At 47.3% G+C, this 27,328-nt stretch overlaps 1 protein-coding gene across 26 annotated transcripts in view; it reads right to left on the bottom strand.

The window, feature by feature from the left end:
- TJP1 (tight junction protein 1) overlaps positions 1-27,328 on the bottom strand; it is a 132,144-nt gene that overhangs the window by 7,804 nt on the left and 97,012 nt on the right. For 12 of the 26 annotated variants that reach the window (XM_060689415.2, XM_087878269.1, XM_087878270.1 and 9 more), the window contains 22 exons: positions 27,097-27,199; positions 24,421-24,694; positions 22,931-23,034; positions 21,973-22,141; positions 21,550-21,676; positions 16,983-17,125; positions 14,611-14,716; positions 13,531-13,681; positions 12,788-12,896; positions 12,473-12,692; positions 11,758-11,942; positions 11,229-11,324; positions 10,479-10,561; positions 9,647-9,857; positions 8,671-8,771; positions 7,583-7,936; positions 6,368-6,616; positions 4,480-5,352; positions 3,558-3,649; positions 2,698-2,919; positions 1,472-1,635; positions 217-691 (listed from right to left, as the gene is read on the bottom strand). In XM_060689415.2, the coding sequence (XP_060545398.2) occupies positions 217-691; positions 1,472-1,635; positions 2,698-2,919; positions 3,558-3,649; positions 4,480-5,352; positions 6,368-6,616; positions 7,583-7,936; positions 8,671-8,771; positions 9,647-9,857; positions 10,479-10,561; positions 11,229-11,324; positions 11,758-11,942; positions 12,473-12,692; positions 12,788-12,896; positions 13,531-13,681; positions 14,611-14,716; positions 16,983-17,125; positions 21,550-21,676; positions 21,973-22,141; positions 22,931-23,034; positions 24,421-24,694; positions 27,097-27,199 (4,611 nt within the window). The remainder of the gene's footprint in view (positions 1-216; positions 692-1,471; positions 1,636-2,697; positions 2,920-3,557; positions 3,650-4,479; positions 5,353-6,367; positions 6,617-7,582; positions 7,937-8,670; positions 8,772-9,646; positions 9,858-10,478; positions 10,562-11,228; positions 11,325-11,757; positions 11,943-12,472; positions 12,693-12,787; positions 12,897-13,530; positions 13,682-14,610; positions 14,717-16,982; positions 17,126-21,549; positions 21,677-21,972; positions 22,142-22,930; positions 23,035-24,420; positions 24,695-27,096; positions 27,200-27,328) is intronic. The other 14 variants (XM_087878281.1, XM_087878284.1, XM_087878287.1 and 11 more) reach the window with 2 other exon arrangements.

The raw sequence follows: 27,328 nt of genomic DNA, 5'->3' as shown, positions 1-27,328 counted from the left end.
GATCGAACTCACAACCTCCTGATTGTGAAACGAGAGCTCCACCTCTGGGCCACCGCACCACTCAATTATCATTACAGTTATTGAGCGAATTACAGTCTTTCAGTGAATCCGGCTTCCTCCACTGATTGGTCGGAAGCTGTCTGGGAAAGTCCCAAACGGCGACCAGACGACTGGCGTAAATTCGCAGCCCTACATCCTCCGAGGGAGCCACCTTACCTGACGGGGATGGCCTTCGGCACAGCGCTGATGTTATTTGGTTGGTACTTGAGTTTGTCCCCTTGGCCGGAGAAGCTCTCCAGGTTGCTCTCGAACTCGGGCTGAGCGGAGCTGTGTGCTTTCAGAAGGGGCTGGGGAGAATGTTGAGGCTTGGCTGAAGGTATCTCGGAGGGCTTCGGAAGGGTCTCCTCCGGCAAGAGGTTGTGGTTGAACTTGGGGCTCTCGAACTTGCGTTCGAAGGGCCGGGCCGCGCTGGTGTAGGGTTTGGAGGAGGTGGTGAAGCGGTTGTAGGCCGGGGTGGTGGTTTTGGGGAGCTGTTCCATCCCGTTGATGGGTCCTTTGTCGGGGAAGCTCTTCTGAGGGTAATAAGTAGCCTGCACCGTATCTTCTCGGCTGGAAGACCTGAAAGCCGCTGGTTTATTCTGAGGCAGAGACGGCGGCAGCTCCGGTTTGGACAGCGGGGAATTCTGGAAGTCTGGCATAGAGGGGTGTGTGGCAATAAAATATGTGAACGAGAGGGAAAAAAAGCAATGTTTAAAAATCTGCAGGTACAAGTTGCGGTTACTGAGCCGAGTCTCATTTCTTCCCCACTCCCACCCTCCTTTAAAAAAAAAAAAAAAAAAAGCAGAAAGCAAAAAATAAATAAATAAATTCATCCGATTCTGCACAATCGTGTCACTGTTTTTGCTCTTCTGGAAGGAGTTTTGGACACTCGGGCTTTTTGCCGACTGACGGACTGGGGGGCCAAATCGTGGTTTGAATGTAGGTTTTATCTGTTATTTATTATTTTGTTCTAAAGCAGTGTTTCTCAACCTTCGGAGCTTGAAGATGAGTGGACTTCAACTCCCAGAATCCCCCAGCCAGCGCTGCTGGCTGGGGGATTCTGGAAGTTGAAGTCCACCCATCTTCAAGCTCCGAAGGTTGAGAAACACTGTTCTAGAGTTTTCAACTGGATAGTCCAATGGGTGTTTTTATTTGTTCTGGTCTTTGACTGTAATAAACTTGATTTGATTTTTGACTTCCTGCTAAAATCAGATCTACAGGTAGGGCAAAACTCACTTAAGAACCGTGTCGCTTAGCAAATTTACCACATTTTGGGCTCGATTGCAGTCATAAGTCAAGGCTACCTGGACCTGTGTTTTCCTTGTTGCAAACGGTCCTCCCCCGAGGGGTTCCCATGTCCAATTTGCTACCCGCAATCCTCGAACGGAAGCCACAAATATTTCAGTAGATGCAGGACAGATCTGAGGCTCACCTTCAGCCAGGACCGACTTGGGTTGGAGAGACACGATGGGGTTATTGATGGACTGAGGTTGGGTATACTGGACGGAGGGCACCGGGGGAGTTACTTGAGGAGGGGGCTCGTAGCGCTTGTCTCCAAGACCCCTCTCTAGGGGCTCCACGTCTACTGACTTTCCCCTGTTAGGACACAAGAAAGAGACATCAACCCTACAACTTCCTGCCGTTCGGTTTCTCCGATTCAATTCCTGGAGACTCCCTAACACCTCCACCCACCAAGAATATTTCATTTCTGAGACAATTCTATGGACTTCAACTCCCAAAATTCTCCAGGGCTGCCTGGGGAATCCTGGGACAGTCCATACCTCTGGAGTTCTGGAGGCCCACCCATCTTCAGCTTGTGAAACACTGTTTTAGACCGGGACTCTCAAAACTTGGCAAGGCCTGTGGACTTCAACTCCCAGAAGTCCTTGGGAGAACCCTTAAAGACATGTTTCTCAACTGCAGCAATTTTATGAACTTCAACTCCCAGAATTCTCCACGGCTGGCTGGGGAATTCTGGGAGTTGAAGTTCACAGTGTCAACTTGCAAAGCTTTCAAGTTGCCATGAGCAGGAGGGAGGGAGAACTGATGGAGCTGATTTGATTTCCCTAACTGAAACTACATTCCACAGATGCCTTTCTACCACCGTCAGTAGGAGAGCTTTGGGTTTCACAGCCAGCCAAAGTGGTTAATTGGAGAATGTGATTTATGACGTGGCCAGGGAGGAGGGAAGAGGCAGGGTCATGGGAGAACGTAAATCTATGTGGGATTAGTTCTAACTGCATCCGAATATTGCCGAAATGGTGCTCCTAATAAATGACTATTTCTTTTGAAGTTTGGCTCGTGGCTCATGAATTAATTAGGGCATCTTTCGGAAACTTCACACACAAGTCTTAAAGTTGCTGAGTTTGGAAAGCCCTGTTTTTAGACTCTCACTGGCCTTAAAGGCCCACAAGTTCTGCCCCCCCCGCCCCGCCCCCCGCAATCTTAGAAATAATGGAAAAAAACAAGGACAATAATGCAGGAAGACAAGGAAAGGGGGCTGGCTAGAGAAACCCACAGGACGAAGAAGCTTTGTTACAGGAATGAGAGACGCAGAACAGAGAACGCTAGGGTTGTAAGGGACCCTGGAGGTCTTCTAGTCCACCCCCCTGCTCAAGGAGGAGGAGGAGGTGTGCAGAAAGAGGCACAAGGCCTTACTTGGAGGAGTAATTGGTGTAGTTCAGCTGATTGTGAACGCCTTTTCCTTGTTCCGCATGATGGCTGCTGGGGACTTGGGCGGCAGGCTTGCTATCGTAGTTTCGGCGGTCGAAATAGGAGAGCTGCTTGCGATAATATTCCTCGTCTTCTTCGGGGTCGTAGTGGTTGGCTCGGACGATGTCCTCGGGAGGCTTGGCTTGAGGTCTCTGCGGTTCAGGGGCTCTAGCAGCACCAGGGAAATTCAAGGGGATCTTATTTATTTCCCACCTTTATTGGTTTGATAAATACCTCAAGGTGGCTAACTTCTTCCTCCTCATTCCCCCCCCTCCCCCCCCCAATGACGACGTTTGGAAAACTGCAGGATTTGGGTGCAAGAGGCAACCATTCCTGCCTGGTGCTTTCACACACGAGGGAACGCACTCCAAATTGTGCTATAGAAACTCCGAGATTTGGGTAAAAAGTAGGGACCACGGCACTTTGGTGGAAAAGGTAGTCCTCGTTTAACGACGTTTCACAGCTTACGGCCGTGATGAAAAAGTAACTCTGTGGCCAACCCTCACCGGACTCAGGGTCTTCGCAGGTCTGCAAAGCGAAGGAAAGCTGAAGCCAGATCCTAAGCACGGTCACGGTTTCGTTGAAGGACCGCTTCACTCAATGACCAAAGGGCCAGTTTCAATTGTGGTCACTAAACGAGGACTACTCCTAAGTCAGCTAACAGACCGGTTATCTCTTTGGGATCACTTCAAAAGAACAAGCCCTGGAGCTGTCTCTTTGTGAAAGCAGACACCAGAGTCGCCGCCAGGTTTACGCAGGCAACTTGTGCGTTGATGGTGTCGTTGCACACCTCCGTCTGCATTTACCTGTAAGCTGATTTGTCGCTCGGATTTTGAGAGGCTGCTTTGGGGCCGGTCAGCGGTGCCACATTTGGCTTAGGTGCAAGTTCGGGAGGATGCTAAAAAGCAAACAGATCAAAGTCAGAAAAAAAGGGCAACGGAGATGCTTATTTGACGACTGTCTGGGGGGCAAACCAGCATCCTGTCTACGAGGAGGAGCCGGTCCAGCTAGAGCTTGGCCCTTTATAAAGGGGGCCCATTTCAGCAAAATCCATTTTTGGTGTTGATTTAATCCGCCTGCCCTTGGAAATTGGCATTACCCAAATTATTACAGTGTGAACAATGTTAAGTTGATATTGCATAAAGTTGCTGTCCTTGGGAAGGAAGGGAGGAAGGACGGAGGAGAGGGAGGAATGAAGAAAGGAAGGAGGGACTGAGGGAGGAAGGGAGGGAGGGAGGAAGGAAGGAAGGAAAGGGGGGAGAAAAGAAGGGAGAGAGGGAGGGAGGGAGGAAGGAAAGTGGGAGGGAGGGAGAAAAGAAGGGAGAGAGGGAGGGAGGAAGGAGGGACCGAGGGAGGGAGGGAGGGAGGGAGGAAGGAAGGAAAGAGGGAGGGAGGGAGAAAAGAAGGGAGAGGGAGGAGGGAGGGAGGAAGGAAGGAAAGAGGGAGGGAGGGAGAAAAGAAGGGAGAGGGAGGAAGGAGGGACCGAGGGAGGGAGGGAGGGAGGAAAGAGGGAGGAAGGGAGGGAGAAAGGAAAGAGGGAGGGGAGAAAAGAAGAAAGGGAGGGAGGGAAGGAGAAAGGGAGGGAGGAGAAGGGAATGAGAGGGATGGAGAGAAAAGAGTTTTAACTGCCTCCCACGTGTTATTTCTCAAATCCCCCAACATCCTTCTAAATCCCACCAGACTCTTTGAGAGGCTGCCCAGAACCCCCCCCTCCCCCCGAGGCTCTACCTTCACCACCGAGAGATCGTTCGAGTCCTTGATCTTTTCCAGCGACGTGGAGCGCTTGTTCTCAAACATCTTCACCCGAGTGAGCACCGACTGGGGCTTCATGGCCGGGTCATCCTCCTCCTCGGCGGGCGGGGTAGGCAGTGCTTTACTGTTGCAAGGCATAGCTTCGGGCTTGCTCTGGGGAGGGAGGGCAGGGTGGGGACCCCCGGTGCCGAGGGACGCATCGTAGGGAGCTGCTTTGGTACTGAAGCCCGGCGGAGGTGCTTGCTCGTAGCCTCGCGGTTGCGACTCGTAGTAATGCTTCGGCTCGGGCGACCGTGGCACCGTGGTGGAGTATGGCTGGGGCTCCGACTTGTACCTCCCGTGGACTTCATAGCTGGGAGGAAGCGGCTCCTCATACCTCACCTGGGAGAGGTTGAAGGCTTTGGGGCCAGGCTCGTAGTGGGGCCGGCTGTCGTAGGCCACGGGGGGCGATTCTTCGAAGCGAGGTTGGGTCGTGAAGTAGCCGCTGCGCGCTGCGCTCTCTTCCGCGTTGACCCGAGGGTCGAAATCCCGGGGCGGCTGGCTCTCGTAGGGCGGCCGAGGCTGGTAGGGCTGCTTCTCCTCGTAATACATCCAGTGGTCTTCGTAAGGGGGCACCCGCTCCTCGTAGGGCAGCCGAGAGTCGTAGCCGTGGGGGAACGGGTCCACGTAGTTGGAGGAGTCGTAGCGGTACGCCAGAGGCTCGTAATCCCGGTTGGCCGATTTCTCCGGATACGGACCCTGCAGTTCGTAGGTCAGATTAGGGTCTTTCTCTTGTCTCTGTCCTGGCTGCTTCAAGGCAAAGTTTTGACGAGGGAGGTCCTCGTTTACGAAGGGTTCTTTCCGGTACATCTGTGGAAAAAGAGCGTTTTGCTGCAGTCAGATATTGCCGAACATCTAGATCAGGGGTCTCCAACCTTGGCGACTTTAAGGCTTGTGGACTTCAATTCCCAGAGTTCCTCAGCCAGCAAAGCTTTGGAGACCCCTGATCTAGAGTCAATACATCTGGATCAAATTAGGGCTTTACCACACCCAGATCCTCGAAAGACTGACAGGCAGTCCTTGCTTAGTGACTGCCTCGTTCAGAAACTGAACGATCAATCCTCGCATTTATGACCCTCCCAGGTCTCTACAGCCAAGGAAAGCTGAAGTCAGATGGTTGTGGTTTTACATACCATAGCAATCACTCAACGACAGAGTTGCCAGATCCAATTATGGTTGCTAAACGAGGAGTGCCGGAGAAACCGGCCGTCAAAATCAGTCTAACGAACACTCCTCCTAAAAATTTAGCCCTTTCCAAGGGAACCTCCGAATGAAACCGTCCGGAGACGGTCAGTGACACAGCCCATTCCTCCCCCCCCCCACCAGCGGATCAAAATACAGGGTGACCCAAACCCATTTTTTATTAAATACCCCCCCCAAAAAAAACCCTCTGTCATTATAAATCGGGAAACAAGGCTGCAATTTCCTGAAAAGTGCATTAACAAAGGAAGAGAAAGCATCAGCCACGCAGCATTGCTTAGTAAAACAACACAACACAAACAAAGGAACAAAAAAAAAAAATAAAATAAAAAATTCAAGCCGTGAAGCTCTGAAATGCGAAACGCCGGGCGGTACCTTTGAATTTAGTTGCCGCAGAAATGAGGATCGACCCTCGAATGCATGCAAATCAATGACTGCTCCCCACCCACCCAAATTAGGGCCCCAAATTATTTTTTTTTCCTGAAGTTCTTTTGGATTGCAGGAAGAAAAGGTAGCTTAGCAGCAACGAGAGCCTTTAGTACGCAAGCAAAGCGGGTACGATCCAGCGATCGTTTCGACGGGCAGCCCCCGGACCCGTAGGAGGTGGCGGCGCAGCCACGGGTACCTTGGTTGAATCTAGGTGCGGTGGTAAAGAAGGCAGCTCCTGGTCTCTGAGCACTATGTGGGGCGCCTCGGGGCCGGCCATCCTTAGGGGCCCCGCTTGTGGCTGGTACGAGTTGTAAGGGGCTGCCCCAGGTTCCTCCAGCCTGACATTGGGGAGGCTTACACAGGGGTTAACGGCAGATGTCGAAGAGGCCGAGCCCCCCGTTTCTGGCGACGGGGAAAGGTAGGGGGGTGAAGAAGCCTCTGCTTTCTGCGAAGTGTTTAAAATAATAGGTTTTGGTCAAGCTGAGACTCTTCCCAGTGCATCGAAAACATCATTATTATTTATTAATGTATATAATTATAATATAATTATATATATTAATATAATATAATCTCACCGATAAGGCGATTCTGGGCGGCTTATGGCTATTTGTTATAATCACCCCACAATCCTTACAGAGGGAAGCCCTGCGTGTGTTAAGTCAGGGTGTGGGTGTGTTTCCTTTCGATTATGAAACTGGACTGATTAATATTCCTCCCTCAAAAGGGCAATCAAGTTAGCCACGGATAAAAACAGGGCATTTTGATGGGAGTTCGTGTGGGGAGAAGAAAAACGGGCACAGACGCAAGGGAACCCATCAGATTCCCACTAAGCGATTCTGGAGCAGTTCTCTTCATTCCCCTGCTAAATTCACCATGATCTACGGGAAGTCCTCGAGTTACGGCTGTAATGGAGCCTGCGCATTACGGTCCTTAAATTTTAACGTGCGTAAAATGGGTCGGTCACCTAACCGATCCAATTTTACATTTTTTTCTGCCTTGGTCTCTAAGCGTCAACAGTTTGCTAGTGGGTGCAGTTTTGCCAAAAACCGTCATAAAATAGAATAGTGTCACTGTGGGACACTGCAAATGGCCCAAATACAGTTGTGTTTCTGGGGCTTGGTCATGTGACTATGGGGAGGGGCAGAGGAGGAGAGGAGACCATTAAAACTTTGGATCCGGGTCGGTGGTAACTATGAAAACACTACCAAGGTCAGGATAAGAATATGGGGGAGATGACTTAGTAAAGATTGAAACTGAAAAATCGGACACAAAAATTTAAATTGTTGGTCCCCCACAGATGCTTTTGAGGGATTTACGTATTTTAAGTAACCCAAGGGTGCCCATTCAGGGTCCTGAGCTGGTGGGAACTGGAGGGGTTTGCTTGTCTTGGCTTCTGCTAACATTTTCTTACCGGTTGAGCAGTATTGTTTTTAAAACCCGGAGAGTCTATCCTGTGATTTGGCTGTGGCTGGCCTTGGGACCCATACGGAGGACAGGTTTGGTTCTCTGGATGGACCCCGGATACTTCTTCTCTTACAGGTTCAGAGGAGCGGGTAATGGCGGATTCTGGGGGAGTCCCAACCTCATCGTTGAGCGTCTCGTCCAGCTCTTGGTCTGTGTAGGCTCCGCCTTCTGTATCCGTGTCCTCGTAGTCGGAGGTGTGCCGGCTGTCGGTGCTGTACATGGAGTACTCGCTACCTGGAGCCGACAGGTAGGAGAGCCGGTCATCATGTAGATCAAGGTCATCACTTGTAGTACCATCTGCCTGTTTTAGACACATCAGAGTTGGACAGTTGAACGGGGAGGTGGTGGAATCGCACTGGTCTCGACTGCAAAGGAGACCGAACTCTACATCTCCTTGGGAAGATGCTCGAGAGTTAACTCCAAAAGGATCTTGAGTTTCCTCCAGACCATCTCTTGAAATAAGGTAGAGAAAGCTCAGAGAGGACTACGAAGGCCACAACTCAACCCTGAGTTACAAATATTCTCTTGTAAGATAGTGAAATCTCTTTATCTAAACCTGGAGAACCACTGCTCTCATCAACATCGTTGAGTTTGCTGGGATGGGCTCATTCTTCCTACAGCCTTTTCCTAACAGGCTCCTAGGACAGGCCCAGCAGCAGAAGTCAGAGACATTGTGAGGTGCTGCTTCTTTCATCCAACTTCGCCATGAGGGGCAAGAAGCCAGAAGCCCACCTAGGTAGATGTTCATATTCCCCCAAACCTTGGCTCTCAAGCATGCAAGTCTCAAGAGGGATCAACCAAAGCTTTGCAAGCAATAAAGGTCAACTGAGTCTCTATGTCCCCTCATCTCAAATCCCTGCACTGGGGTATCTACTTCCTAGTTAGTTCTTCTTCAATTGGCCCACGCTAGTTTCAGACATGGCTGCCTCCAAATCTTTTCCAACCATAGGAAGAAGTTGACTTTCACCTAGAAGCCGCTGTGATTCTGAACAACTTAAGCATGACATCTGCTAACAAACAGAAAGAACTCCATACCTTTCCTTCCGACACCCAAACTAGCTGATTCTGTTGTTGCTGAATCGCTTCCTTGAGTGCTCCATACCATCCATCATTCATGGAATTCAAGTTAATGGTAGCTAAAGGCAGACAGAAAAGGGAAGGAAAAGCCAAGAATGAGAGGCGAGGCGCTGAAATTAAGTCACAGCCGCAGCTTGTACCGAACACACAATGGTCTTCATCGATTCTAGAAGCCTTGGAAGCTACAGAAGAGCGTGATTTTGAGAGTTTAGACCTTGGATTTAGAAATCCTAAGGGAACTCCCTTCCAAAGTTAGGTTGGACTGGAGGAAAAAAATCCGGTTTTGTCATCTATCTTGCAAATGTCAGTAGAAGTCCAGGGTGTTTCGCTTAAGAGCAAACAGGGGTTTCTGAGACTTTGCAGAATGTGGCTGATTTCATTAAGAACCTTCAGTGATGTTTTTCAGACATGGTTGTTCGACATTATTTAATTAGAATTGTGATCTAATTCTTGGTTTTATTTAATTGACCAAACTAAGTAATAATTTTAATTAGCATGATGTTTGTGTGTCTATATTTTTCTTGACTGTACACCGCCTTGAGTCCTACGGGAGAAAGGCGGTATAGAAATATAATAAATAAATAAATAAATAAATAAATAAATAAATAAATAAATAAATAAATAAATAAATAATAAATAATTTCAGGGACAACAATTTTTTTTTGAAAATAGAGAAAAAGACATGGAAGATGGAAGGAAGGAGAAATGAGGGAAGGAAAACAAGGAGGGAGGAGAGTGAGAAGGAAGGAAGGAAGGAAGGAAGGAAGGAAGGAAGGAAGGAAGGAAGGAAGGAAAGAAAGAAAGAAAGAAAGAAAGAAAGAAAGAAAGAAAGAAAGAAAGAAAGAAAGAAAGAAAGAAAGAAGGAAGGAAGGAAGGAAGGAGGGAAGGAGGAATTTTATTCATTCAACCCAACCCTTCTTCCTGGCATGCTCACCTGTAAAGAGGTGATGGTTGTTTTTGCGTAACTTGTGAGCCCTCTCATACAATTTCCTGGCACTTTTCCGGGATTCTGGACAGAGTCTCGTCCTCATGGTCTTTACCCCCTGCTTGGAGTCCGGGTTCAAGAACACCACAATGGGATACCACTGGGCGTAATTTAGGCGGTCCACTGCATTTGGGGTGACGTCTAAGAGGGCGTGTTTGTCCTGAGAAATGAGAACATGGATAAGAAAGGCGAGTGACACGTCTGCCCGTCAGTTGACAAAAACACAGCATCTAGATGAGGATTGTGCAAGGCATGGATGTCCAACCTTGGTCACTGTAAGACCTGTGGACTTCAACTCCCACAACCGCTTTGACTTTTGCTGAGAATTCTGGGAGTTGAAGTACAGCGGCACCTTGGTATTCAACTGCTTTGAAACTCATCGAATTTGATACTCAATGCATTTGATGCAAAAATGTTGTCCAGGTACTCATCGTTTGTTTGGTACTCAACGCCCAAGCTAGGAGTTGTCGGTGCCTTGTGACTCACTAATTATTCCTCATGGGAAAAATCTGTTTGGTACTCAATCATTTTTGGTACTCATCACAACTCTTGGAGCCAATGAACGACAAGTACCGAGATAGCACTGTACCCAGAACCAGAAGGCACCAAAATTGCGAAAAGCCTGCTATTAAGAAAATAAATAAATAAATTCAGGTTGATGAAAAGCTGGAATCCTGCATTTTTGGGAGTTTCTAGACTGGAGAAGGAGAGTCAGAAGTACAATTATTCTCACAAATAGAATAAGGTTTGTCTGGGGAACAGGAGCATCCCAATTACTTACTCTGTCAATTATCTGTTTTATTGTGTGAAGGCGAATGATGCCTGAGCTGCGTTGGTCAGTTCCAGCATCCCTGGGCTCACTTTCTGTTGGAAAAAAAGATAGCAGACATTATCCAGTATTCAACCTACATTTTAACAGGTATCTGGTACTCCTTTTCGGTGGCCCCTTGCTCTGGAGAAAAGGGCAAGCACTGTGTGCAAAAAAACCCCTCTTCTAGATGTCAATGCTTTTGGTTAAAAAATTGTGCTTGCCGGCAGTCACAGTTGGCCTGGCTATTTGTATCATCCTTCCCCTCTCTGTGGTGGTGCAGTGGTTAGAATGCAGCACTGCAGAATAATTCTGCCGACTGGCTCGAGGTTGACTCAGCCTTCCATCCTTCCGAGGTCGGCAAAATGAGGACCCAAATTGCTGGGGGCAAGAGGCTGACTCTGTAAACTGCTTAGAGAGGGCTGTAAAACACTGTGAAGTGTTGTATAAGTCTATTGCTATTTTCCTTCCTTCCCTCCTTCCTTCCTTCCTTCCTTCCTCCCTCCCTCCCTCCCTCCCTCCCTCCCTCCCTCCCTCCCTCCCTCCCTCCCTGTGATTAGAATGCAGGATTGCAGGCTTACTGTGCTAAAATGAGGACCCAGATTGTTGGGGGCAAGAGGCTGACTCTGTAAACTGCTTAGAAAGGGCTGCAAAGCACTATGAAGCGGTATATAAGTCTATTGCTATTGCTCCTCCTAGCTAGTTGAGTAGCAAGATGCTTACTGGCAATCTGATAAATGTCAGGCTCCTCACGAGCCAGCTTTTCTCGTGCAACGTCGGCAATTGGTCCAAAGATGGTCACCGGCCTGAGAAATCCAGCTAGAATGAGAAAGCGACACCAGAGTTAAGTTGTCTCCTGAAAAACATTGTGTGATGTTTCGGTTTGCGAGAAAGGTTGGGGCCTAGACTCTGTCCTGGTTGCGAATGGGAGGAATCTGGGGTCCCAAACCCCTTTTGCAGAACATCTAAAAGCAGAGGAACAGATTGGGCTCAGGTACAAAGTCACAATCTTCCTGTCCTGTCAAGGCTGGAGATCAAATTTCTGACCTTGACTTTCCCTAGGAACCTTTCAGGATGAAAAATAATAAGTATCTGAAAAGGATTGAAAAGAATTCCTCTGTGTAAACACAAGCTTCTCCTCACCATTGTTCCTAGAGGAGCATCTTTCCTGCTTGAGCAAGGGGGGGTGGACTAGATGACCTCAAGGATCCCCCCCAGCTCTGTTATTCTGTTGTTTCTTCTTGAAACCCACCTTCTCGGAGGACCACCCTCTCGTAGGCAGGAAACTTGGTCTGAACTGGCTGGGCGGACAGATCCTCTCTGCTTTTTCTCAGGTTTCGCTTGGAGCTGCGCAGACCTCGGAATCTCCAGAAATCCGCCCGATCCCCCCCTGCGGTCTTTGGAAGGGTGTACTGGACACTGGCCAGCTGTTCAGCTCTGGGTGAAACAGACAAGAAGACAAAACAATGGGGAACCCGCAAAGGGAGGGACCGACGGCCTCAAGGAGGACAGTTGCCCAATTCTAATGTAACCAAAATGAAAATGGGGTTGGAGAAAACTCTTTTGCGAATCCCTCTGGAATGCAAGGAGATCCAATCGATCACCCCTAAAGGAAACCAGCCCTGACTGTCCTTTGGAAGGACAGAGACTGAAGCTGAAGCTCAAATACTCAGGCCACCTAATGGGAAGAGAGAACTCCTTGGAGAAGACCCTGGCGTTAGGAAAGATGGAAGGCAAGAGGAGAAGGAGACAACAGAAGATGAGAAGTTAGATAGGACCATCAACGCAACGAACAGGAGTCTGGGCGAACTTTGGTAGACAGTGGACAGGAGGCTCCCAGTGTGCTGTGGCCCATGGGGTTGCGAGGAGTCGGGCACAACTGAGCGACTGAATCACAAAACAGGGTTCTAACCACAACTTCAGCTGTCTAGTCAGAGGTTAGCTTGAGAAGCAACGCTTAAATATACCTGTTTTTGTTGGGTATGATGCCCCTTTCCACTTCCTTGTGATTCTTGCCAATCCGTATCGCCAGCCAGGAGCCCAGCTTGCCGTTGTACAAGGTGTCCACCACGCGGAAGACTTCCCCTTTGTTGAAGCTCAGCCCGTAGGGAGACTCCTTCTCGTACTCAAAGTGGGTTCGGATGTAGAAAGAATCTCCCACGTCGGATTCCACGATGCGCCGATAAACTGTTGAGAGAGATAGAAGAAGAAGAAGAAGAGGATGAAGGCTCCCGTCGTCAGTCCAGCGAGTCCACCAGGGCCACTGAAGGCCGTTGACTCACCGTCTTTCTTCTTCTGTGCCAAAATGGTGACTTCTTCTCCTTTGGGGAGGTCAAGCAAGAAGAGAACCGCTTCTTCCCGGATGATGTTGGTGAAGTCGACATTATTTACCTGATGCCCCAAAAGGAACATCAACGTTACAAAAATAAATTTAAAACGCAACGAATCCAAGTCGGTGGCCATCTATTATTCTGAAACAGTGCACATTCTTAGCCTTCTTTTATTGCAAACTTCTTCGCTAATCTCAAAACATTTCCTGATGGGTGGAGCTCTCTGAACTTGGTTGTTTTTGCTTGCAGGTGTTTCATGACCCAACTAGGAAACATCATCAGTGCTTGAAGAGAGTGGGGTTTGCGGAGTAGAGGATGAAGAGAACTTTGAGGTCCTTGGTGCCCTCTGAACTCATATTCTTGCAGTCGTTTCATTACCCAGCTAGGGAACATCAAGCTCAGAGAGCACCAAGGCCTCCTCCTCCACCTTCCTCCTCCACTCCGCAAACACCACTCTCTTCTAGCACTGATGATGATCCCTAGTTGGGTCATGAAACATCTGCAAGAAAACATCCAAGCTCAGAGCATACCGAGGACCCCACAATTCGATCCTGAGTTACAAATACTTTCCTTCTATCGACATTTCCTTCTCTCTGCTTCTACAGATACAACCAGGTATTTCTTTAATGGCCTTCTATGTAACAGCTACAGAGGTTGCAGCTGGATTAGAATAAAAAACAGGGCTGCCCACCTACCCTGAGAATCTGATCGCCTTCTTCCAAGCCTTCCTTGGCAGCAGGGCTGTCCTCCAAAACACCAGCCACAAATATGCCAACGTCGTTGCCGCCAGCCAACCTCAAGCCAACACTGTCTCCCTTCTTGAATTTTACAAGCTTCATGCTTGGCCTGCAAGAATTAGAAGAACAGGATTTTTAAGCCAGGGTGTCTTGCCATCTCTTACATTTTGCATAGCGTGACAAGTTGGGTTACTGTGAAGAGCCACGAAGTCGGCTAAGAAAGATGCCTGCTCATTTCAAGGAGAGCTTTTGTGTTGCAAAAAGTACAGGTTCAGACAGCGTAATCACAATTCCACCACAGATGGCTCTTGACCTACGCCCACAATTGCCTAAACTTAATACAGTTTTGGAGAAAGACTAGCAAAAGAGACCAGTGAAGGCCAGGGCTTCTTCTGCATCTCCAGTGGGAAAGGGAGACCCACCTAGTCCCAATTTGACAAATGAATTGCCAAAACAGGGACATGAGATGGGGACAAGCAAGAGGGTCTGGATCGCTCCCAACCACTCATAGCAGGCAGGCAGACACGGTGGCATTTTCTTGGCCTGAGATTAGAGAATGTCAGGAAGGATCTCTGAATGGCTCACAATCATCACTCAGAAAGACAAACACGACAATTGCGGCATAAAACTGAGGACGAGCCAGCTTGGAAAAGGCCAACTGCGAGGCTGACCTTCTGCCGGGCAACCAGAATCTACCTCTGAAGGAGACTGGCTTTCTAGGGGCACCTCCCACCCATATAGGATACCCCTTATTTTTTTCTCCAAGTCCAGAATGTCTTACATTAAAAGGAGAGAATATAATATTTAAATTAGCACAAGACTTGCAATAACTATATAGCAAATACAAAAATTAGATTTAAAACACTTATGTGACATTATATAGTATTTGAGGCCCAGAAAGTAGCGGTCCGAATAGCTTTTATCGTTGGCCAGGGAACAATCGTCCACAGTACGTGGTCCATGAAGATGATGGCGTATCAGTAAATGTTTCAGGACCTGGGCTGGCATGAGACACGGGACAGGTGAAAATCCCCTTACCGAAGCATCCCGTCTTCATGCGTTGAGTTTGGTAGAGGGCCGTCGGTGGGACTAACGGGTAAATCCACGTCGGGCTGTCCGGCCTGCGCATAGACGGGCTTTGGTTCTGTTCGGACAAGACAAAACGTTTCACAGAATGAAGGATGCCCTTTTAATGAAAACGAAGCTTGGAAATGGCTGTGATTTAAGTTCACTCTTTTATGCCTTTGGGACTCACAAGGATTCTAGAACTCTAGATACACCCACATCTGAAGCCCTTATAAACAGAACACTGGCAGGGACATTCCCTAAATTCTGCTGAAGATGCTACCTAGCCCCTGGTAATGAAATATTTGGAAACCAACCCACAAGCTCAGAGAATGAACCTTTACCCCCAACTCTAGAACTGTTTCATCTTGGGCTCTGGAGTGTAAGGAATGTATGCCCTGTGGGGTAGGGTTTAAGGCAGAGGTCTTCAAACTTGGCAGCTTTAAGACTTGTGGACTTCAACTCCCCGAATTCTCCAGCCAGCATAGCTATTACATAGACAGCTATGCTGGCTGGAGAATTCTGGGAGTTGAAGTCCACAAGTCTTAAAGCTGCCAAGTTTGAAGACCTCTGGTTTAAGGGGTTAGATCAGGAAAGGGGAGACCCCTGATTCTAGTCTCCCTTGAGGGTTGACAGACTCTTTCTCCTTTCAGCCCAACTACCCAGCCAGGTTCTCACTATGGAGGAAAATAAGGAGGCATCAATAAAAGAGAATATTTGTAGCTCAGGATTGAACGGTGGGGTCCTTGGTGCTCTCTGAGCTTGGTGGTTTCCTTGCAGAAATTTCATCACCCAACTAGGGAACATCATCAGTACCACAAGGGAGAAGAGGAGGAGGAGGAGGAGGAGGAGTGGGGTCCTTGGTGTTCTCTGAGCTTGGCTGATTTCTTACAGACGTTTCATGGCCCAAGTAGGTAACATCATCAGGGTTACAGGGGAAGGGAGTTTGTGGAAAGGAGGAGGTGGAGGAAGAGGACCGTGGGGGTCCTTTGAGCTTGGTTTTTTTTCTTGCTCACGTTTCATGACCCAGCTAAGTAACCTCATCTGTGCTAGAAGGGAGTGGGGTTTGCTCGCTGTTTCTATACAAGCGGCTTGATGATGTTTCCTAGTTGGGTAATAAAACGCCTGCAGGAAAGCCACCAAACTCAGAGAGGACCAAGGACCCCACAAAACAGGAGGCCGTTGCCCATTCTGTACCTTGCCCTTGAGCGGCTGAATAAAAGGCGAGACACTAGATCGCCTCAATAATAAACCGCCTTGCATCCGCCTCACAATAATTACTGAAGACAGACAGGGTGGAAGACCAGGAGAAGGAAGAAAAACATTTGGCCCGTCTCAAGTTCATTACTTGGTTACACAATTCAGAAATATTAACAAGGAGATTAGGAGGGAGTTCAAACAGCTGTTTACAAAGCTCCTCCATCCCCATCTGGCTGTTAATTTGGAGTGTGGGAGACCACATAAATAGAGTAGGAGTGCAGATAATAGGAACGGTTCGGGAAGGTAAATAAGGAGTGATTATATGGTGGAATGTTTGGATGGGTGCCAGGAGGTAATCTTAGGCGTAATTAAGAAAACACGCTAATCTGGGTCTAGAAATTAGCCAGTTCCAATAAAGAAGGAGTTTCCTAGTGTGTGTTTTCATTCATATGTGTGCCTGGGCACAGGCAGTCCTCAATTTATGACAGTTCATTTAATGACCACTCGAAGTTACAACGGCATTGCAAAAATGGACTTGTGGCCATTTTTTCAAGCTTACGACCGTTATGGCATTCCCCACGGTCACGTGATCAAAATTTAGACACTTGGCAACTGGCTCGTATTTATGACGGTTGGAGTGTCCCGGGGTCATGTGATCCCCTTCGGACCAGCAAAGCCCACGGGGGAACCAAATTCACTTAACAACCGGGTTGCTAATGTTAACGACTGCAATGGTTCACTTAACGACGGGGGCAGGAAAGGATGGGGCAAACCTCACTTAACGAATCTCTCACTTCGCAAGATAAACTTTGGGGTCAACGGTGGTCATAAGCTGAGGACTGACTGTCATCATCATCGTCATTTAACGACCCCATAATCCCTGGCGGGGTGGAATCAGGGCAACTGAATGGAGCTGGCAGAGTGTTTTACTGGCCGGATGCCCTTCCTGTCACCAGTACGGAGTTTTGTTCAGCAGATAAGATTCTCATTGTGCCCAGAGAGAGAAATATCTACCTCTACCTAGGATCGAACTCACAGCCTCCTGATTGGGAGGTGAGAGCTCCACCTCTAGGCCACCACACCTCTCCTAAGTTCAGGACTGCTTGTGTAAAAATTAAAACATGAAGTGATAGCGTAATCCTTACCTGGAAGTGGTGGAGTCTGTTTGTCATTTTTTTCTGCTACAGAGTCTTCTACGGCTTTGGCTAGAGAAGTTTCTTCCGCGTTCTTCACAGGCGTGGAAACCGCTCCCGGCTTGGTTATTCTTTCATCATCTCTATTCCGGTGACTATATCAAGAGAAACAACACACTCCCTTTTCAAATTGGCAGCTGTAATGGTAGGCTCTAACCAGGAAATCCAGACATTTCATAACAAAGATCTACTATATGGGATGTGGCACAAAACAGGGAATATGCAACCTGTTTGGGCTCTTTTTCTGGAAAAGCATCTGAGAACTGGCCCTTACAGATATGTAAGAGTTTGGACAACTATTTGACTGAAATGGTATAGGGTTTCCTGCTTGAGCAAGGGGTTGGACTAGAAGACCTCCAAGGTCCCTTCCAACTGTTTGGTCAAAGGGACCTCAGAATGGCCTACAGGGGTGCCCAACCTTGGCAAATTTAAGATGTGTGGACTTCAAGTCCCAGAATTCTCTCTGGGAATGGAAGTCCATAAATCTTAAAATTGTCAAGGTTGGACACCCCTGGCCTAGAAGCTCCTGGGTCAAAGTTTTCCAAGGTCCTAAGCCTCCAGATAGAAATGAGACACTTATATCCTCCTACAACTTGAGGAATGCCAATCCTTTCTCCAATATTTAAAGAATGTGCTGCCCTCCTCTTTGCCCCGTTGGCTGATTGGGCCCCACCGACCATGCCACTCCAAAAATATGAAAACTATGTCAAGATATCTCAGTGTTTATAATGCTGAAAGATGGAGAGAGAGAGAGAGGAAATAAAAGAGCCAATGGCACCTTCACAAAACCAGCAATTAATTGTCCTTCTAGACCCATGAAGCTAATGGAATGGAGTAACAGAGTTGGAAGGTACCTTGGAGGTCTTCTAGTCCAACCACCTGTCCAGGTAGGAAGCCCTATACCATTTCAGACAAAGGCTCTCCAATCTCTTCCAGGGTTGAAACACCCAGAACTTCTGGAGGCAAGTTGTTCCACTGATTAATTGTTCTAACTGTCAGGAAATTTCTCCTTAGTTCTAGGTTGCTTCTCTCCTTGATTAGTTTCCATCCATTGCTTCTTGTCCTGTCCTCAGGTGCTTTGGAGAATAGGTTGACCCCCCTCTTCTTGTGGCAGCCCCTCAGATATTGGAACACTGCTATCATGTCCCCCCTAGTCCTTCTTTTCATTAAACTAGACCTACCCAAGTCCAGCAACCATTGTTTTATGTTTTTGCCTCCAGTCCCCTAATGTGAATCAGTGATGGACATCTCCCCACTCTGGACCAGTCCTAGCAGAAGACAGGCAGCCAGACACAGTCTTGAGGATGTACAACATAAAAAAAATGAAGCTAGATTTATTCTAACTCTCCTTCCCAAGCACAGCTAATACGCTCACGTATTGTAACAGCAAGAAAATATCCCTGAGGTTGAGCAGATATGTCTTGTTACTCTCTGAATTTGGTTCTTTTCCTGCACCCAGAAGCCAATACTAATTTATCCTTGGTGAAATAATTAATATGCAAAGCGAGATTGGTTTTAACGGCTGTTTTTCTCCATAAATGAACAAGAAACAAAACCCAGCGCAAAGCTTTGCTTAGCTCTGATGGAGCCGCTTCCTGCAAATAGATGGCACCATCACCTCTACAAACTCATGATCTTAGAAGAGACCACGGTATGCAACACTCTTCCTTGCATGAGGACTTCAACTGTTGCCTGGCAAACACAACAGTTTCTTGAAAGGTCAAGAGATCTGTACCAAAAGCCATCAACACTGAAGAACTGAGAAGGTACAAGAATGAGTATGTTTATGATCACCATTACAAAGACAGGATTATCATTGCAATGACAATTATTGATTGTGGGATCATGGGCTTGCCTTACTGCTGACTAAATAGGGGGAAAGTCCTGATGCTTTTATGGAAAAACCTGATGATTCCCAAAGAAAATATGAAATACTAAATTTCTGGCAGAAAAAAACCTCACAAAGTTTCATGCAGAAAGGAAAATCTAGAGTCGTTTATGATAAATATAAGGGAAAACCCAGCTTGATATTTTCTAATCACTCTGGAATCTACAGCCATTTTTAAAATAAATATTTTTGTTTAATTAAAGCATTTGCTCCTCCTGTTAATATATCACGGGGTACTGTATGTATGTTGCAATTTTAAAAAGGTATCATCAAATATGATATTGCTGATAAACCAATAGAGCCAGTTTGGTCTAGTGGCTAAGACACCAGGTTAGAAACTGGGAGACTGTGAGTTCTAGTCCTGCCTTAGCTGTGAAAGCTGACTGGGTGACTTTGTGCCAGTCACTCACGTTCAGCCCAACCCGCCTCACAGAGTTGTTGTTGTTAGTGGGATAACAGGAAGAGGAAGATGCGTTGGATATGTTCGCTGCCTAGAATTATTTGTAAAAATAATAAAGGCAGGATACAAATAAATAAACAAAAAACAAGCGAACATTCATCCCACAAAAAATATCTCCAAAGACAAAACAAACATGGGAAGAAGGGTAGCATTGGCTATCAAGGATCATCTGCAAGATATCTCCTCCCAACGTTGAAATTTTGGAGGGAACTTAACTCCATGTGCACACATGAACATCGTTCTCCTCAACTCCTTCAACAGGAAGCAAGGAACATCCAAGATAGTCCTTGACTTACAAACATCTATCCAGCAACCGTTCTTTTTGGGGAGACTCAACCTGCTTGTTTGTAGTCTTCCAGATGTGCTCTGGCTCTTCCAGGTGTTCCTGGAAACACTGCAAAGTTCCAGAGAAAAACCAAACCACCCAGAATAGCTGGTTTGTTGTGTTCCAAAACCACCACGGGGCTTCTGGCATATCCTCCATGAGTAACACTGCAGCCCTAGGATGGTTTGTACAAAAGCCATTCCTTAACAGAGAACGATGTTGAGGGAAAAAAATCACCTCAGGGAGAAAGCTCCTTCAGTCTTAGAAGCAAGGTTGGAAGGTCAATCAATCGCCCAAGAGTTGAGGAGCTTCAAAGCTTCTGCCTCTGGTATGTTGTGCTCACTGTTTGCTTCTCAGAAGGCAGCGAACGGCCTGCTAACCTTCAACTCTTCAGCTCTGAAGTGTTTTCTTGAAAAGCCAACACTCAAACACTGCATCTTCAAGTGGCCCTTGCTCAGCTTCTCCGGCTCTCCGCTGCACCCACCCTCTGCTTAAATAGGTGAATTTCTTGATATTTATGTGGACAATGACAACTCCGTTGCCTATATAAAAGCTGCCAATGTTCCAAAAATCTCTCCCATAGCAAACTTGGCGTTTCTTGGTCCTTAATCTCTCACAGAATCCCATAAAGTTCACATGGAACTCTTAAGTTCTGTAGAAGCCACTTTGAAAAAACCCTGGGTTACTCCATCTTTTCACCTGGAGGAAGCTTTCCTCAGTAGGATGAAGCAGGGAGATGTTCTTCATCCCTTACTGGAACAGGTCAAATAGAGCCTTCCTCTCCTTGTTGGAGAAGACATGTCCTGGGGAAGCTGGCCAGATCCATCCTAGGTCTTCTCTGCTCAAGACACACAATAGTTGAACCTGGAACCTTCCATATCACAAGAGTTACCGACAATTCAGCCCAACAGACCAGCGAGAGACAACCCAGATTGCCAGCACCTGCAAATGACTCCAGCCACACTAATCCTGAACACCCTTTGCTTAAGACGATTTTTTGGATCCAATTTATTACAACCCCTGGCTAAAAACAATCAAGGAGCTGAACTATAAAGGATTCCAGATGCTCATCCCGCTGGAATCATCTCCACCCACAGAGGATAAAACAGATTCTCCTGTAAAAATTCTGAATGAGAAGACTCAAACGACATGAACATGGAGAAGAACATCATGGGGAGAACGCTTCCCGGACCAATCCTAAGTTTTGAACTTTCTAGTAAATATTCAATTTTGTTTTGCTTTTATAAAAAAAAACAAGGAGGGTGCAGGAAGTGTCTTGACACCGTCATTGTTTCTGGATGACAGAATGTTGTTAAAAATTACAGCCACATTTCCCATGAGTCACCCAAGGTGTGATTTCACTCCGCATATGTGTTTTGGCAGTAGAGCTTTGACTTCCAACATCTGTTCCGCATCAGGAAGGATCTTGGTCTTTATGAAAGGATGCTCAACATAGCAACATTCTAAAATAACCTTCAGTCACAAAACAAGGGAAGTCAGCTACAGGATGATTTCATTAAGAGAGAGATCCAGATTGGATCCTGCAACATTATCCCAGGACATGTATATTTGCCTCCATTCGTCAGGACAGCCTTACCGCTACGCATCTAATTCCCCAAATCCATCCTTCCCTTAGGTAGCATCTCAAGAGTGAACCCTCCAGAAGACCAAATCAGGATTCCAAAGATAAGATCTTTGAAAGCTATGGGTCCATTGGTCCATCACCTCACCGATGTCCGGGGGTGCCTCCCCACCCGTGGCTCCTGCGCTCACCCTGGGCAGCCATCCTCCCGTCCCTCCTTTTCATCAAAAAGTCTACTTCAAAAGAGCACAAGGCGACCATCACCTGCCATTGTTGGGCTGCTGTGGAGAATGTTCTGACCTCTGCTCAGGAGATCGTGAACGACTGCGACGGGGCCTGTCATGGGATCGGTTGGAATGATCAGATGCCAGCGACTGAATTTCTGAAATGTCTGTTAAATAAAAGTGGGGGTTTTCATGAGATGATTTAGAAGTAAAAAGATGGCATGACCTTCCCTAAGAATGAACTCAAGCTTGGGCAGGACTTGGAGAGGCCATCCGGCTTTCCAGACAGGAACTCCACTGTTTCCGCAATTTGGTCAGTGGAAGGTGGACTCTTTAGGCATTTTTTCAGCCCTTCCCCTGCGGAAGATCCCGGAAGCCTTGCCATTCCACCTGACACATCACAACTTTTGGTCTCAACGGGGAACGGCTGACAGCACAGCAAGAGAAAGTCAGCGATACTCACCGTCTCTTTCTGAAGCATTGGCTGAGTGGATGCTGTCAGAAAGATCTGGGACATTCAGCAGAGTTGCTCTCTCATCCCTCTGAACCACCATTTTCAACTTGCCCTTTGACCTTTCTATCAGGGTTTTGGCGTCTGTCAAGGACATATTTTCCGTGACAGTTCCGTTGATCTGCAAGAGAACAGAGGGAAGACTGGTAGGAGTAACTGATGAGAAGTTAGCATCTACACAAGGGATGTCCAACCTTGGCAACTTTTTAAAGACTTGTGGACTTCAACTCCCAGAATCCTCCCATCTTTTGGGAGATGGCTGGATGGGAAATTCTGGGAGTTGAAGTCCACAAGTCTTTAAAAAGTTGCCAAGGTTGGACCTCCCTGATCGATACCTTCGTGGCATCTTTGAAGAATTAAAAGGGTGGGGTGAGGGGGAAAATGCCACCGGTTTTGTCTAGACCAGCTTGTCCCAATCTGCAGCCTTCTGGATCTGCTGGAGCTAGTGCTCCCTCCAGCCAACCATGACAGATAAAAGATGGGAGAAAGCGAGTTTACTGTTTCCTCAAACTAGATTAATAGTATCCCACCTTTTCTGCCCTTTATACAGTTGAATTGTTTTCCTTAATACTCCAAAATATGGCTTATTAAAAAGCCAGGCATTTCAAAATAAAGAAAAGCAACTTCAAACAGTGGAAGGGTCGTATCTTGAGGATTACTTGTACTTTAAACAAAAGAGTTGCTCAAATACGAGTATAGAAAGAGAGACAGAGACAGAGAGACAGAGAGAGAAGAGAGAAGAGAAAGAGGAGAGAGAGAAGAGAGGAGAGGAGAGGAGAGAGAGAAGAAAGGAGAGGAGAGAGGGAAGAGAGAAAGAGAAGAGAAAGAGGAAAGAGAGAGAAGAGAGAAAGAGAGAGGAAAGAGAGAGAGGAGAGAGAGAAAGAAGAGAGAAGAGAGAGAGAGGCCGTACCTTCAGCACAACATCTCCTTCCTGGATGTTGCCATCTTTGGCTGCCAAACTGTCTTGAGAAATTTCTTTCACAAAGATGTGGCTGGCCAGGCGCAACCCGTATTCTGTGCCAAACGAAAACGAAGCGAGATGCTGTCAACCCAGAACAATTTCTGTAAACCTGCTTTCTCTGCAAATTGCACTTTCCTGGACTCTACCAATTCCCACAGAGCATGGCCGGGTACATTTTGGGGGGAAGAGAAGCTGACCCTTGTTTGATTCATATTTTTTTTTTCTTTAGCAGATGGAGAAGCTGCTGTGTCCTTCTGGGGTAAGACGAGAGGCTGTGCAGGAGAAGAAGACCCTCCCAGTGATGCCACCCCCCCCCCCCAAGTTGTAATGTTCTACCAACAATATCCAAAGCCCTCTTTATTTTCCTGGACTTCTGTCCCACCTTCAACACTGGCCGTTAAGATGTGTGGACTTCCCAAGATCACCTGTTTTAAGATGTGTGGACTTTCAACTCCTAGGATTGACTGAGGATTTCTTGGGAGTTCAAGTCCAGACCTCTCAAAATGGCCAAGGTGGGGAAACACTGTTCTAGGTGAAACCTTTGACCCTCACAGAAGTAGAAGAGGAGGATTAAATCCATAGTTTTCAACAGCTGGGATCAACCCTGATCTAGCCCAATAGGTCCTATTCTAGATATGTCAGCCAAGGAGGGCTGGGCCACCAATCCCTCATTTCTTTTGTCTTCTTCTCTCCTGAAACATGTGGTTTTCAAATGATGCGAGGATGTGATGCTCTCAAAAGATAAAAGGACTTGTGCAACCACCTTTCCCCGCCCATGAATGAAGCGAAAGATTTCACCAGGATTAGGGTTAGACAAGAAACAAAGATACCACTCCCTTTTACTAATGAAACTTTTGATTTACGCATCGTAGGGATTTTCAGAGTTCTACTTCTGCAAGATTGCGTGAGGAACAAAACTCACAACAAGTTTGGGCACCAGCACTCAGGAGGAAGCGGAGGCGGAGGCGGAGGCAGAGGAGGAGGCGGAGGCGGAGGAGGAGGAGGAGGAGGAGGAGGAGGAGGAGGAGGAGGAGGAGGAGGAGGAGGAAGGTGATTTCTATGCCATCTTTTATGCATTTTTGGCCAACTCAAAGTCATGAACAAAGCTAATATTTCAGCCTCCAATTCTCTCCACAACAGCTACACAGAAAAAGCCCTACTCTTAAAAAAGAGTAGTTAGAGAAAGCACTTTTTGGCAACATGGAGTTACGTTTTCCAAACAAGATGGGTGAACTTGCTAAGTTTAGTTCCCTATGGATTCCAATTCTTTTATGTTCTTGATCCATTTTCAAATAATTCAGCTAGAACATAAAGGGAACCAGCTCCCAACAACCTTAGGCCTTACCTCTGTCCCAAATTTGATCAAAGTGGGGTCAAAACAGAAGGGGGTTAATTCTTTAATGAAGTCCACCCACTCAACCCAGGGGAGGACGAAGTACCTTCGTTCTTCCTCGATTTCACCAACGTGACCTTCGTGGGTTTTGCGGGTTGACTGGAAGCCATGGATCTCCGGTCTGACCTGGGCGACACGCTCCTTTCTCGACTTGCGCTCCGATCCCTCGTCCAACTTTTCTCGTGCCTTCTACTTGTAGCACCGTGGGAACCTCTGGGGTCATGCAGTTCCTCTTCATAGCTGTCCTCGTCGTTTTCAGAGACGGGGTCAGGATCCGTCCGAGTCACTGGGATATGGACTTTCTTCATTCTTCGGATGGTCTGGAAGACATCCAAGGCAACAATCATTTCTGGCAGGGAAGTCAAGCTGTCCACATGCCACAAAGCAATAGCATTTAGACTTATATACCGCTTCACAATGCTTTACAGCCCTCTCTAAGCGGTTTAGAGTCAGCCTCTCGCCCCCAACAATCTGGGTCCTCGTTTTAATGACCTCAGAAGGATGGAAGGCTGAGTCAACCTTGAGCCGGTCAGGATTGAACTCCTGGCTGTGGACAGAGTTAGCCTGCAATTCTGCATTCTAACCACTGGGAAGGGACGGGACAGGACGGGAACGGAAGGGAAGGGAAGGGAAGACTAGGAGTAGCACTCTTCATAGTGCTTTACAGCTCTCTCTAAGTGGTTTATAGAGTCAGCCTGTTGCCCCCAATAATCTGGGTCCTCATTTTACCCACCTTGGAAAGACGGAAGGCTGAGTCAACCTGAGCCTGATGAGATTCGAACTGCCAAATTGCAGGCAGCCAGCTGTCAGCAGCAGTAGCCTGCAGTACTGCACTCTAACCACTGCACAACTGTGGCTCAAATATGGAATGCAAAACATTTTGGATATAATGATGGATTTTTAAACATTATGTTGAGGTGATGGAGCACCCACAACTTCTGGTGGCCAGCTGTTCCACTGGTTAATTGTCCTCACTGTTAGGAAGTTTCTCCTCAATTCGAGGTTGCTTCTCTCCTTGATTAGTTTCCATCCATGGCTTTTTGTCTTGCCCTCAGGTGCTTTGGAGAATAAGTTGACCCCCTCCTCTTTGTGGCAGCCTCTCAAATACTGGAAGATTGCTATCCTGTCCCCCCATGTCCTCAGTTTCTCTAGACTGGCCAAACTCAAATCCTACCACTTTTCTTCATATGTTTTAATCTCCAGGCCTTTAATCATCTTAGTTGCTCCTCTTTGTACTTGTTCCAAAGTCTCAGTATCTTTTTTTGTAATGCGGTGACCAAAACTGGATGTAGGTTCCAGGTGTGGCCTTAATAAAGCGATGCTAACACCAAGCTACTCTACAGAAGAGAAGGCGTGGCATTCCCAACCCTGCCCCACTAGATTGCTGCCTTGTTTGCACGGCAGGCCCCGTGCTGAGAAGAGGGCCAGGGCACCAACTGAGGCCTTCTGTACAGTCACAACCCCCTAACTCAGTGTTTCTCAACCTTGGTAGCTTGAAGATGGGTGGACTTCAACTCCCAGAATCCCCCAGCCAGCGCTGCTGGCTGGGGGATTCTGGGAGTTGAAGTCCACCCATCTTCAAGCTTCCAAGATTGAGAAACACTGCCCTAACTGATCAACTGCAAGAGGATCTCGTGTGTACACATTGGAGGCCAGTTCTGCCTTTTCTGCCACACTGCCATTTGGGCAAAGCACATTCCTTTCCTGTCTGCAACTCCCTTGTTTTAACCTTCAACACATCTGAAACCTGCTTTGGCTTTGAACCTACAAGGGTTGATAAGAAGATTAAATACACACACACACCTACCAAGCCCAGAGAGAGATGGGCCTTTGTGTCAGCCAATGCTCTCAGCAAAAAAAAAAAAAAACCTTTCCCCTGCAGGGAACTGTAGCTAAGATTTATGCCATTTAATAGTCAAGAGAACTTTTAATAGATCCATGAACTCAGCCCTGTTTTAAGGCGTATATAGGATGGGTTTTCTACCACTGAATTGCCTTTCTAAATCACACCATTAGCTCCCTGGTCTAACCAGTCATACACAGCTGGAACAGGAAGAGTCCCCAGCGCTCTCTCTCTCTTACACACACACACACAAACTCACACAAAAACACACATGAACAAACAAAACTGGAGGTTGCCAGGTTCAAAAGAGGACCATTCTCTACACATTTGGCTATGCTCTCCATATCCATCCATCCATCTATCTTTTGTATGGCTGCTCACTCAACCCACAACTGGCTACCCAACAACAGAAAAACCAATAGTAAGAGAACAACTTAAGATGTTGTGTAAAATTAAACGCAACTCAATCTACTAGTCATCAAAGCAGCTAAGGTGGGTTTCCCTCACTGCCTGTCCCAACGCCTGGGAGAAGAACCAGCTCTTTGGGGCCCTTGAGGCTGAAGGTTGGAAGTACTGAATCTTGGTCAGGAGTGGGTGAGGGGGTGTCCCTTGGGGCAGGTGCCACCACAAACAAGGCATGCTGCCTGGGTCCCATTAGATGGCACGGCTTCATGGAAGAAACCCAGAACCCTGATTTCCAAATTCTCTTCTCCAGCCATCTCAGGCGTTGGAGCGACCAACGTTTAGCAAAAGAACACACAAAGGGATTGAACTGGCATATGATATACACATCCCGTCCAATCAAAAACAAACACAACATGGCAACTGCTTTCCTGAAAGACAGGAAAGGGGGAGGGGGGGAAAAAAGACCCCACTTACAATTTTGGCATTTTTCCCACTTTTTCTCAGCTGCTGGACGGCGAAAGCGTGCTCCACGTTATCCATGGAAACGCCGTTAACCATCGCGACACGGTCATTCTCCCTGAAAAGGCAGGGGGGGAGGGAGAGAAAATAAGAGAACAGAAAATCAAGAAGACCCCTCCCTCTAGACATAAAAGGAGAACAATTTGCTCAAATCCAAAGTAAGACTGAGAGTCAAAATTCTTCAGTT

Source organism: Pantherophis guttatus, chromosome 13, assembly GCF_059756535.1.
Source record: "Pantherophis guttatus breed Tessera chromosome 13, ASM5975653v1, whole genome shotgun sequence".
NCBI lineage: Eukaryota > Metazoa > Chordata > Lepidosauria > Squamata > Colubridae > Pantherophis > Pantherophis guttatus.
The sequence above is the reverse complement of the archived record's forward strand: the minus strand, read 5'-3'. Positions and strand labels throughout refer to the sequence as shown.